The 13,455-nt window shown below is 40.5% G+C and overlaps 1 protein-coding gene across 1 annotated transcript in view; it reads right to left on the minus strand.

Moving 5' to 3' along the window:
- Positions 1 to 13,455, minus strand: part of LOC136880903 (glycine receptor subunit alpha-3-like) — a 347,710-nt gene that overhangs the window by 14,179 nt on the left and 320,076 nt on the right. Inside the window, exon 7 of the mRNA XM_067153433.2 lies at positions 4,132 to 4,200. Coding sequence (XP_067009534.1) covers positions 4,132 to 4,200 — 69 coding nt within the window. The remainder of the gene's footprint in view (positions 1 to 4,131; positions 4,201 to 13,455) is intronic.

Genomic DNA, 13,455 nt, shown 5'->3' on the forward strand with positions numbered 1-13,455 from the left:
AGTCTTCTACTGGACCTACTGTACTTTGAGCTATTTAAATCCAAAATTCCTCCTTTGATTTCAGATCACATTTCTCACTGGAAAAAAAACTCTTTGGTGGGTCTTTTGAAAGAATAAACGAACATAAGGCTGGTGATGCAAGCAATGAACAGTGATGACTGATGATGTTATTACACCAAGTTGAACCTTCAATGTTCGCTTGTACGACCATAATTGGAGAGTTAAAACTCACTGACAGAATGACAAAATTAAAGAGGAAAGAAATGAAAGCTGAAGCTGTACGCAAGAAATCAGGAGGCATACTCCAATGAATGGAGTTAAGCAGAGGCAACACGATGTATACTCACGTATACTCTCGACTACAGCTCTGCCTTACATCTACATTTCTCTCCCATCTTGCATTCTATGATCAGTAGTATCAGTATGAGACTTTGTCTCATTTTCAAAAATCAATGCATGCCTGGCCATCAGATGATATAGATATTTGCATTGGCACTGCCGGTGGGTCCAAGTAGCCTACACAGTGGCCTCCACGGTATGTACTAGCCATGCATCTTGGTAGGTGTGCTATTTATGAACTGATGAGCCCACCTTAGCACACTGGGGCAAAACACTGGCAACCAGGAATGAGTTCATCATCATCATCATCGTCATCAGTTTTCCACTCCAGTTGCCCGGGTGTGGTTTACGAGCACTCTCCACTTCTGTCTGTCCATGTACCACTCTTCTCTCAAGACGACATCCCAGCTGACTCCTCTTGTTCCTATGTCCTCTTTCACTTGGTCCAGCCATCTCTTCCTAGGTCTTCCTACCGGTCGTTTTCCGGCCACGACTGTGTGTAGCCATTGTTTTGCTGTCCTTCCATCGTCCAATCGTTTGACATGGCCAAACCATTTCAAATGGGCCCTTGTCACTTTTTCATTCAGGGATGGGTACACACCAGCTTCCTCCCTTATTCTTTCATTCATTCAGACCTAAGACGAAATGCTGGTTAATAGAGCAAACGCCTGAAAAGCCATACATCCAATTTTTGATCTGATTTTTTATATGCTCTATTGGTGGAAAAATATCTAATTCCCTTCATGGGAATTTAGTATTACCATCTTTCATTCCTTACCCTGTCCCTTTTTGTCTTCTGTACCATAGTACATAGGAACTTCATTTCTGCGGCTTGTAGTTTGCTATCCACTTGTTGGGTTGTTGTGCAGGTTTCTAGGCCATATGTTAGTATGGGGGTGAAGTATGATTGGAATAGAATCTGCTTTGATCTTAAGGGAATTTCTTCGTTCCAGAGGAGGTTCCGAACTTGATGGTAAAACTGAGCTGATTTTTGAATGCGGTTGTTAATCTCATGCTGTATTCTGTTATCACTTGAAATGATGCACCCAAGATATTTATATTGGTCTACTGTTTCCAGCTGTGTACCTTCCAGCATTATTTTTCCTTTCTTCTTCTGTCTGTTGACAGACATAGTAACAGTTTTCGATTTATTTATTGTTAATCCATGTGTTTTCAAATGTTCATTCCAGGTGTTCAGTCTCTCTTGGACTTCCTTCTCTGTATTTCCCCAAATTACTACATCATCTGCAAATGCAAATGCATTGATGTCCATATTGTTCTTCTGCTTAATTTCTTTCATGACTTCATCCATGACAGTGATAAAAAGTAAGGGTGAAAGGGTACTGCCTTGTTGCACTCCTTTAGTGGTTTGGAACCAATCAGAATTACCATTTCCTATCTGTACGCAACTGCAGCAGTCTTCTTAAAACATTTTAACTTTCTGGATAAGACCTTTGGGTACATTTTTCTTTCTTAAGCATTCCCATATAGTCTTCCTTGGAACACTATCAAATGCTTTTTCGAGATCCACAAACACTAGTGTTAGGTCTTTGCCGTTCTCCCAATGCTTTTCTAACAGTATTCTAAGTGCAAATATGAGATCAGTAGTTGATTGGTGTTCTCTGAATCCATATTGTTCTTCCTGTAGTTGTGGTTTTATTATTTTCCTTAGCCTTTTTTCAAGTATTTTCTCAAATATTTTCAAACCATGAGACAATAAAGTGATCCCTCTATAATTGCTACATTTCTTCTGGCTTCCTTTTTTGAAGAGAGGTGTTATTATTCCCTTTCTCCAATCATCTGGGACTTTCCTATCCTTCCATATTACATTAATTACTCTATGAAGCCACTGTATTCCTATTGCACCAGTTGCTTTGATCATATCTGCACTGACTTCATCAAATCCTGTTGATCTTTCTTTGGGCATATTATTAAGGCCAATCTCTACTTCCTTCCATGTTGGCGGGTTCTCTTGGTCAGGCTCATCATTGCAGCTTAAACTGACCTGCATGGTTACATCATTGGAGTCTTTCCCAGTACAGTTGTATAAATTATCAAAATAGGATTTCATGATCTTCCTTATTTCTGTCTCTTCCCTGACTATGTTACCATCTGGTTCCTCTATTGCTGTTATGTATTCATTGTCTCTTCTTATAGAATTTAGAATTAGCTTTGCTGTCTTGCTCTAGTTTATCTGTGAAATCAGTCCAAGCTTTCTGTTTTTCTTCAGCCACAATTTTCTTTACTTGTAGCTTCTGATCTCTGTATTTCTGCTGCAGTTCGTTTACTCTAGATTCATTCCTTTGACTTCCTTTTTGAATTTCTTTGTCTCTGGCTTTCCTGGTTTCATTTTTCGCTTTCACAGCAATCTTCACCCGATCGTTCCACCAAGGAGTTAGCTGAAAATTTATAATGTCCAATAACGGACTAGCTATATTGGTATAATGCCAACATTTTTTGAATCAGAGGTCACAGGTGCACACAAGAGGTTTTAATCTCAGGAACATATATCTTGCAGTTTCAATTATGGTCTTGATTTCTTCATTCAGATGCCATTCGTTTGTTAGTTGGCATTCTGATTATCATATGGCTGTTAAGACAGGCATGAGGGAATTTAAAAAAAGTTATTATGATTGGTGGAAAATAATAAATAAAGTTGTAAACATCCTATGGGATAGGTTTAAAGTAATATTGTTGTGGAATATAAAAACCTTTATAAGTGGTAAGGAATGGTGAAGTCCTGCTATATTATAATAGAAATATAAAGAGACTCAGAAGGAGGTGAGGGTTGGAAAGAAATAAAGTTAGGAATAGTTGTGGAAGTAAAGAGAGATTGAAGGAACTTACTAGGAAACTTGTAGGTGTGTTTGTGCTGATTCAAGAGAATCCTGGAGCACTGACCTACCAAGGATATCTGTATATTAATTGAGGAACTTTCTGGATATCTTATGATAATAGAATGTTGTGACAAATAAAGAATTATCTGTAAACTTTGCCAGAAATGTACGTAAATGGCAGTACAGGCAGGGTTGTGGTGAAGTTGTTGTGGGCAAGGTGAAGCAAGTCATGTTAGCTGTGTATTGATATCTTTCAATGGATCAGTTGTGGATTACTGTGTGTATAATAATATAAAAACCCTTTGGCACTACAGCCCTGATAAGCCTTGTCCTACCAAGCAACTGCTGCTCAGCCCGAAGGTCCCAAGGTGACTCATGGTCAGTGTGATAAATACTCTTGGCAGTTATTCTTGGTTTTCTGGACCGATAATAATGTATGAGTATTAAAAATATGAGAAAACAGATATGTTGGTAGTTTTATTTTAACACAGTACATTGGTGCACTACGTTAAATATATATATATATATCTTTTACAATTTACTTTACCATGCACCGACACAGATAGGTCTTATGGCAATGATGGGATAGTAAAGGGTTAGGAGTGTGAAGAAAGTAGCTGTGGCCTTAGTTAAGGTACAGCCCCAGCATTTGCCTGGTGTGAAAATGGTAAATCACGGAAAATCATCTTCAGGGCTGCCGACAGTGGGGTTTGAACCCACTATCTCCTGGATGCGAGCTCACAACTGCGCGCCTTTAACCACATGGTTAACTCGCCCGGTACGCTAAAGAATACTCTACTGTGGATCTTGTTTAGGACAAACATGTTTAACCAGACTTTGAGAAATTAAGTTAATAAGACAATGGACTGTCGGTGCTCATTGTTTTATTGCTGATAAGTTGAATCATTTTACTAATATATTATTTTTTTTTTTGCATGTTGTTGGCCACACATACCTGTACAGGTTCCCATCCACACATCTATGGCCTTGACATAGCTCACTTGAGGCAACCCACTCTGGATACCTGTGAAATTGAAGCAAGAATATAAGAATAAGTGAAGATGGCCTATTAAGATGCAATTCAGAATTTTTGATTAAGTTTATATCTATTTAATAAATAGTTTTGTGAGACCTACAGCAATAACTAAGGATGAAGTTATGCTTTGTTTATTTACCATATTATGGGGTACCTATGACAAACAGTTTGAATAATAGACAGAGTGTTCCCAGATATGTGGGAAGCAATCAAGGGGTGGATAGTACACCTCAAAACAATGCAAAAAGTCTCTACGATTATTTTACGAGTTACACACTTTCCAGCTTTGTATGGGAAGTATTGGTAATAGCCTTACCTGGCACATGCCATGTTGAGTAGCTGTCGTCATGTTGGTGTACCACCAGCAGGGATACTGTTTTATAATAGAAGTCCTCAATATTTCCACCATGCATCTGAATGAACGTCCGAACATGTCAACTCATTGATTGTTGGATATGTTTGAATCTTCCAGGCATTGCATGTATTTGATAGCAACCTTTCTACACAAGCTGGCGAAGTACTGCAATGTCCATAATGACATGCCTGACTCCAAACTTAATCCTAAAATGAACTATTCCCCTATTTCAGCTAATAATTAAAACAGCTGTAAATAGTAAATGATATGTTCGCTGGAACCTTTTGTGTTGTTTTGAGGTGTACTCAAATATAACCATAAAGTTAGAAGAATATCCACATCCTGATTACTTTCCATATGTTTGGGTATAGTCCACAGACTGTACTCTATCTATCTATCTATCTATCTATCTATCTATCTATCTATCTATTTATCTATCTATCTATCTATCTATCTATCTATCTATCTATCTATCTATCAATCAACAATCAGTCAATCTAACTATCCATCAATAGTAATTGGACACCCATGATAGTTGGTAATTTGACTCTTGAAATAGGTAATATGACTTGTGAGTAGGGTGACCAACCATCCCGAATTTTAAGGTATTTTGTAAATGTCCTGCACAGGATGTCATTTGTCCTTCAGTTGTTTCATTTTCTGTCTAAGAATTTTCATGTTATTGTGATTGGTATAAATTTTCACAATACGTAACTGTCCTGACGTCTTGCTTCAACTAAACGTAGCATAACCATTTCCAACAGTATGATCTCTGAAAGTGCAAAGAAGCAGGTTATAGCATCTTCGGTGAAGCGTTCCAGATGTACCTTCAAACTTCCGAGTTACCAGTAGTACGTGGCATGCGGTAGTACTTAGATGCGTTGTATTAACTGGTATTTTTTCTTTAGGTTTTGTGATTTTTGAAATGGTGCAGCAAAGCTAATGCAGTGAATTCGCAACTGCGATCAACAGTATGCTGTTAGAAAGAAGTCAGTTCCTGTATGAAACTCTCTGTACACTGGTCTGTTTTCAGACCAATTTTGCTTTACAGAAGTGGAAGCTGGGTGGACTCATCATTGTCGTCGGCCACTACTCATTTCTGAGAATACATTTTTCTCCTGCAATTCTTGTTAAAGTCTGTTGGCTCTGAGGAAATGTTGTTGATGACTGATCAAGCCAATATTTGCATGAAACGTGGCCACACAAGTTGCATCTAAAGGTGGGTGAAGGACGCGGTTGGATCTGATGTAGTTCCCGCTTTTCATGGGTTTCAGTTTCTTGTTTGCGCGTGCTGGCTCAAACAATGACGCCTTCTGCAGTAGCTTTGCACCATAGAACATGGTTTTGTGTAGTTGTTGTCCAGGTGTTAGCATTTGTGTTGGTGCTATTCAGAGTCTTCTTAAGCTGATCTTTATAAAATTTCAAAGGAGCACCTTGAGGCATTTTGTCATGACCACTCTCATAGAGAAGCTGTTTAGGCAGTCTGCTATCATTTATACACTGGACGTGACCAGCCCATCTAAGCCGATGAGTGATGATGAAGGCTTCTATGCTGTTCATATGCGCCTTGTCAAGAACTGCCACATACAGTAGCTTATGTAGTCATCCCATTTGATGTTCATGATGGATCTATGTTTCTGCTGATGGAAGCATTCTATTTCTTTATGTCACATCAGTAAATTGTCCAGGTTTCACATCCATATAATAATGTTGTTATGACTACAGCTCAATACACCACGAGTTTGGTATATATTTTGAGATTCTTTTTCAAGAAAACTTGGTGGGAAAGGTGGCTGTAAACTACATGGGCAGAGCTTATTCTATTTTTCACATCCTTTTCTGAGTTGCAGTATGTAGTCAGAATACTACCAAGGTAAGTGAATTGGTCTACCTGTTCAAGAGATAATCTAGCTATGGTGACATTTAGTTCAGGGACAGTACCGCCTGGTGCCGGCTGTGCAAGTACTTGTATTATGTGCTCTCTTCTGCAAAAGGGGGGCGGGGGGTAACATCTGTTAGCTGAGGCGTGGTTGTAGAAGAAAGAGATGTGAGAGCAGTAACCCTTAATTAACCTAAAAAAATAACCTGGTATCATCTCCTCACGTAATTTCTTTTTAACATGTCTCGTGTGGTCCCTGTTCCGTCCCATTTGAGGAAGGAGGAATTAGTTTATGAACTTCGTATTCGTAAATTGAATTCGACAGGAAGGTTAGGGATGACACGAGCTTGTTAAAGCAATCGCTTAACGAAACAATAGCCGTACCCAACCTATCAACAGACGAAGTGTGTGCATCTTTGACCCTTGTTAAAGATAAATTCACTGAATTCGAAGCTATTCTTTTGTCCTTTTGTTCTTCTAAACCGTCCAATGCTCAGCATTACGTGGACAGGATTCGCGACCTCTTAACTCTTAATTTATCTATAAATGAGCGACAGGAATGTGAGCTGTTGTTATCAAAATTTTCCGGGATTTTCGATAAAATTGTAGGCTTGCTAGAAGGCAATGCGTCGTCTAGCTCCAGTTCTGTAGTTGATGTGTCTGCTCCATCTGAAACTTGTAATAGTGAAACTATCTCGGTATCTACTGCTTCACAATTTAGTAACGTGGTAACTTGTAATAATGTTCCCCTGCAATCTTCTCCTGTTGTATTTACAAGTGCTTCTCTGCCCGTAAATAATGCCAGTGATGCTTCTTGTACACAAGTTGGTATGTCTACCGTTCCTATGGGAACTGTTAATTCTACTGTGTCTTTATCTCAACCTTCAGTTGTGACCCAAGTTGTTTATCTTCCTATTGTGCAAAGATATTCCCATGTCCAAGTGTCGCCTGTAGCAAATGCTTCGGTGGTGTCACAAATGTGCGAAAATGTTTCGCAGATGCATATATTTGTGCCAGTTTTGATGCAATCTAGCTGCGCTCCTACCCTCACTTTTAGTATACCCACCCTTTCCCAGGGACGTTCAAGTCAAGATTTCTATACAACTGTGATGCCTTCTCTTAATCAATCCAGTCCTGTTCAGGTACCTACTACGCCTGCTGTTTCTCATATGTTTGCTAATTTACCTCACCCGTTAACTGCTCTATTTAAGGGCGTATCTAAGTTCACCGCTAATTCAATCGAACAGATTCTTACATTTCTGTGTTTCTTGGTTGAATTTAAAGATCAATGTATACTTTATGCTTTAAGTAGTGATAATTTCTTCCAAGTTTTATATGCACATGTATCTGGAGCTCTTTCTGAGCATGTCATAAGAGCCATTTCTGAAAAGTGGACAGTTGACCAATTTCACGCGCATGTGCTTGAGTTCATTATTCCTTCCTGTGCATTGTCTTCCTTGGTACAAACATATTATTTTCGTGTACAGCATTTGAATAAAACATTGTCTGAATATGTTCAGGACATTAAGTTCAATGCCAGGATTTTTATGCTCAACTGTTCTGAGTCTCAAATGGTTGCTAGCATTGTTGAGGGTCTTGCACCAAATTATCGGTCGTATCTTGCTCTGTCACCACGACCCGCTACGTTTGCTCAGTTGGAAGCTATCACTGTTTCTGCTGAAGGCATTAGGTATGCCGACCAGCTATGCATTGCGTTAGCTCCTCCTCCTATGAGCATGTCTTCTCAGGTCATTAGTGCCGTTCCTTCTCTGTCCAAGCCACGTAATTTGCGTGCATGCTACAATTGTGGCTCCACTGATCATTTCCAGCGGAATTGTCCTAAGATTGGCGCCATAGGTTATTCAAAACCGTCCGTGGGTGGCAACTTCAAAATTTCCAAAGGAATTGTCCTAAGATAGAGCCCTTAGGCAATTCAAATCCTAATGTGAGTAGAGTTTTTTCCTCCACTAATTCTTGCAGATACTGTGGGTCAAGTAGACATTTTTCTAGACAGTGTCCTCGCAATTCTTCCGGTTCTGGGCGTTCTGGTAATGTCAATGCCAGATGACTAACCGCCAATTCTTGTGCCAAACCTTATAGTGTACCTTCATGTTACGTCCGTTATCGCTGTCAGATGATGACTTGCCCGATCCTGTAGTTGATGATAAACCTGTATTTGACGCAAGTGTCAATTTCCCACATTCTTGTGGTATTTCTGCTATTCCTCCGTGTAAATTACCTTACATATACCTAGAAGTGAACAATGAACCTGTTTGTGCTTTAGTGGATTCTGGAAGTAGCCTCACCTTGATAAGCGAAAATTGGTATAACTCTGTAAAATCTGTTTGTAAGTTCCCTTCTTTAAAACCTGTGTCTTTAACCTGCCATACGGCTAACTCTAATTCATTGAATGTGATTGGAAGTCTAAATGTCAAAATTAGAATCCGTAATTTCACGTGGAAAATGCCTGTGCTAGTGGCGAAAGATTTATCTTGTCCTTTTATCCTGGGTGCAAATTTTATTGCCAAAACAGGTATGATTTTTGATCTTCGGTACAACGAGTTCCAGTTTAAATTTTCCGTTGGGATCTTTAAATTTTGTACCCGTTCTCCTATCCTTCCTTATCATGTCAGTGCTGTCTCTAAGGACACAAGTGAACCAAAAGCTTTTGACTTTAATCATTTGCCTGATGAGTTCGTTCTCCTCCGTATCGGTTGTCGCCTCCCAAGATGAAAGCCCTTAAGGCTATCATCGATCAAATGCTTGCTGATGGTGTAATACGTCCTTATAAATTTGCATACTCTTCTCCCATATTTCTGGTCCCTAAAACTCAGGGTGGTTTTAGGCCTGTAATTGACTATAGAATTTTGAATAAGAAAGTTGTGCTTCAATCCGTTCCTCTACCTGACTTACACTCTTGCTTCTCTTGGTTTGCTAATGTCACAATTTTTACCACTTTCGATTTGAATCAAGCGTATTATCCAGATACCTCTTGCTGAGGAATCCAAGCATCTCACGGCTTTTGCCACTGACTGGAACCTCTATGAATTTGAGCGCGTACCATTTGTGCTAGCGACGGGAGCCACAGTCCTCACTCGGCTGCTAGATAACGTGTTCTCAGACATTAAATTCAAATTTGTTTACAATTATTTGGATGATTTAGTAATTTTTAGTGAAACTTTTGAAGAACACCTCGTTCATCTCACTGAAGTCTTTGAAAGACTCCGTAAAGCAGGACTGACCCTTAAGGCTAGCAAAGATACTTTTGCGCGGCCCCAGATGTCCTCAGGACATATTGTGTCTGAAAAAGGTGTCTCGATTGACCAATCTCGTACTGCAGCGATTCAAAATTTCCCAACCCCTAAATATGTCAAGGCTGTAGCTATGTTTGTTGGCTTGGTCAATTTCTTCCGTAAATTCGTCCCCAATTTTGCTGAAAGAGCAGCTCCATTAAATGTCTTGAGGAGGAAAGATGCTAAATTTGAATGGGGGTGATGCTCAACTTGAAGCTTTCTATGATTTGAAATCTGTCTTATGTAACGCTCCTGTGCTGGCGATGCCAGATTTTTCTAAACGTTTCATTCTCCAGACTGATGCCTCATATACTGGTATATCTGGTGTGTTCCTTCAGGAATTTGATGATGGACGTCGTCCAATTTCTTATGCTTCCCGTAGTCTCAATCCTGCTGAACGTAATTATTCGATTTATGAATTAGAAGCCTTAGCTGTTGTTTTCTCTTTGGAAAGATTCAGAATGTACCTCGAACACCTCCCATTTGATCTTGAAACTGATAATCAGGCGCTGAGTTGGGTACTGGCCAGACCAAGAAGGACCGGTCGTCTTGCGCGCTGACCAGTACGCATCTCAGATTTTCAATTTGAAACTCGTCACATTCGTGGAACTCAAAATGTTGTTGCTGACAGTCTTAGTAGGATGTTCTATCCTGGCAGTTCTGATCCTACATCAGAGCCTGCAGATCCCTCTCCTGAACAAGTTTCGGCCTTTGTTAATGTAGTTTTGACCAATTCCCCTTTCCTTTTGAAAGATATTTCTGAACATCAGGAGGACGACCCTGAATTGAAGGCTATTATTGACAGGATTCTGGTGAGCATGTCAAATCCTATGCCATTAAGAATTATGTCCTGTGTTGTCCTGCTCATGGTCGCAGAAACCCTAAAATTGTTGTTCCAGCTAATTTAGTTCCTGCTCTTTTCAAATATTTCCATGAATCCCCTGTCGGCGGACACCTTGGTGTATTCAAAACTAGAGAGAAAATTCGTAAACACTTGATTTGGAAATCTATGGATGGTGAAATCCGCACCATGGTCAAATCTTGTAAAACCTGTAACATTAGTAAACCCGCTTCCAATACCCGCCTTGGTCTAATGTCATCTGAGCAAGCTTCTCGCCCGATGGAGAGACTATTTATAGACTACATCGGACCATTCCCGCGATCACGGACCGGCCATCCTTTCATAGTTGTGTGTGTTGATGCGTTCTCGTGTTTTACGTGGCTGTTTCCTACTCGCATGGCTAATGCTAATACTACTATTTCTTGCTTGAAACAGATCTTTGCTTCATTTGGACCCTGTCAATTTCTGGTGAGTGATAATGCTAGAGCTTTTACATCTGTGCAATTCCGTAATTTCTGTTTTGACCTATCTATTTCTCATGTGACTACCACCCCTTATTATCCCAGGCCTAATTATGCTGAAAGAGTCAATCGAAATTTAAGATCTGCTCTTGTTGTCTACCATTCTTCTGACCATTCTAAGTGGGATTCATCACTTAATTGGTTATCATTTGCTTTCAACACTGCCGCTCATGAAAGTCATAAGCAAACTCCTGCTCTATTGCTGCTAGCGTTCACCCCCAATTCTCCACTCTCTAATCTGTGGTCTATTAACGATCTTCTACCTGATGTCGCAAATCCAGAAAAGATCCGTGCTGCTTGCCACCGTGCGCGTAATAATTTGAAAGTATATTACGCTAAAGTTCAACGTAACTATAATCACGGGCGAAGACCACGCACACTGTCTGTGGGTGACCAGGTTTATATAAAGACTCATACTGTGAGTAGTGCTGCGGATCATGTTATTAGTAAGTTGGCCCCCAGATTTCGAGGTCCCTGCACGATAATGACATTTTTAACCGCTGTGTCATTGCTAGTCAGTGATCCTGAAAAGAAAAGGATCAGTCGAGTCCATTTGTCACAAGTCAAGATCCCCTAGTTATGAGATGATGCTTTAGTATCTATTAGTAACTTAAGGAAATTTAGTTGTAAGCAAATTTTGAGGTATATATCCGGCCGGATACATTGGCAAGTCTAGAGGTTATTTAAGATTTTAGTTGTAATAAGAATGGTCGTTTGAGATCATGTTAGGTATACTTTAGTATGTCCTTTGGGTTAAGATTTTCATTCACTGTCATAACTAGGGATACCTTGTAAAATTTCTGGTATTAAGGTAAATTCCAGTAAACTTTCCTAATTTTATTTGGTCTCGTATGTTTGGTAAATTTTTATACGTGCTTGCCCTGGGTGGGCTTGGAGTTCCCAAAGATTTGGGGCGGGTTATCTTCCTCGCATAGACATTCACAGTTCCTGTTATAATAGTAATAATCGTTAAAAACCCACAGAAAAACCACCCTTCAGTCCATGTTAGTAGTATAATAGGACAGTTCTGCCGCCGCCTCCGCCTCAGGGCTCCCAGGGGCCCCTCCGCCTCCGCCTCACGGGAGGCCCTCCCAGAGGCCTCCTCAGCCTCCGCCTCCCGAGGGGCCTTCCCAGATGCCTCCTCCGCCTCCCGCGGGAAATTTGAATTTGTAAACAAAGCCACGTGCTTTTTGACAGCTGTCATCGACAACAACGCATCGCTAACCTCAGTACTGCCATCTTGACGGGCCTAAACCTCAGTAGTACCAACTTAACCACACAAGCGCGAGATTTGAATTTGTAAACAAATCCACGTGTTTTTTGACAGCCACGTGCTTTTTGACAGACAACAACGCATCGCTAACCTCAGTACTGCCATCTTGACGGGCTAAACCTCAGTAGTACCAACTCAACCTAACTAGCGCGAGATTTGAATAGGTAAACAAATCCACGTGCTTTTTTGACAGCTGTCATCCGCCATCTTTAAACCACAGAGCACTGTGCTGCCCTCTTTATCGCAGTAGCTGCAAATTCGTCACCTGTCATCCGCAGTGCTGCCATCTTAACGGGCCTAAACCTTAGTGCTACCAACTTAACCTCACTAGCGCGAGATAAACAAATCCACGTGCTTTTTTGACAGCTGTCATCCGCCATCTTTAATCTATAGAGCGCAGTGCTGCCCTCTTTAGCTACTTACCTTTGAAATGTGGTGGCGGATAATTTGAAAAATGCTTCTTGACAGCAGCCATCTTTAATCTAGAGAGAACCGTGCTGCCCTCTTTAGCTAGATACCTTTGAAATGTGCTGGCAGGCTATCCACATGACAGCAGCCATCTTTAATCAAGAGAGCACCGTGCTGCCCTCTATGTGGTGGCGGCAATTTGAAAAATTCTACATGCTCTTGTTTGGAAACAAACTCACGCGCTTTTTTGACAGCTGTCATCCGCCATCTTTAATCAACAGAGCACAGTGCTGCCCTCTTTAGCTAGATACCTTTGAAATGTGGTGGCGGCAAATTCCACATGCTCTTGTTTGGAAACAAAGCCATGTGCTTTTTTGACAGCCGTCATCCGCCATCTTTAATCAACAGAGCACCGTGTTGCTATCATGCGGGCAATTTCGTCAGCTGTCATCCGCCATCTTTAATCCACAGAACACCGTGCTGCCCTCTTTATGGCTACTACGTTAAGCACGTAGTAGCGGGCAATTTGAAAAGTTCTGTTAGCTATCATCCGCCATCTTTAATCAAGAGAGAACCGTGCTGCCATCTTTAGCTAGATACCTTTGAAATGTGGTGGCGGCAAATTGAAAAATTCCACGTGCTCTTGTTTGGAAACAAACTCACGTGCTTTTTT

The sequence above is a fragment of the Anabrus simplex genome, chromosome 9, assembly GCF_040414725.1.
Source record: "Anabrus simplex isolate iqAnaSimp1 chromosome 9, ASM4041472v1, whole genome shotgun sequence".
In the NCBI taxonomy this organism is placed as follows: Eukaryota; Metazoa; Arthropoda; class Insecta; order Orthoptera; family Tettigoniidae; genus Anabrus; species Anabrus simplex.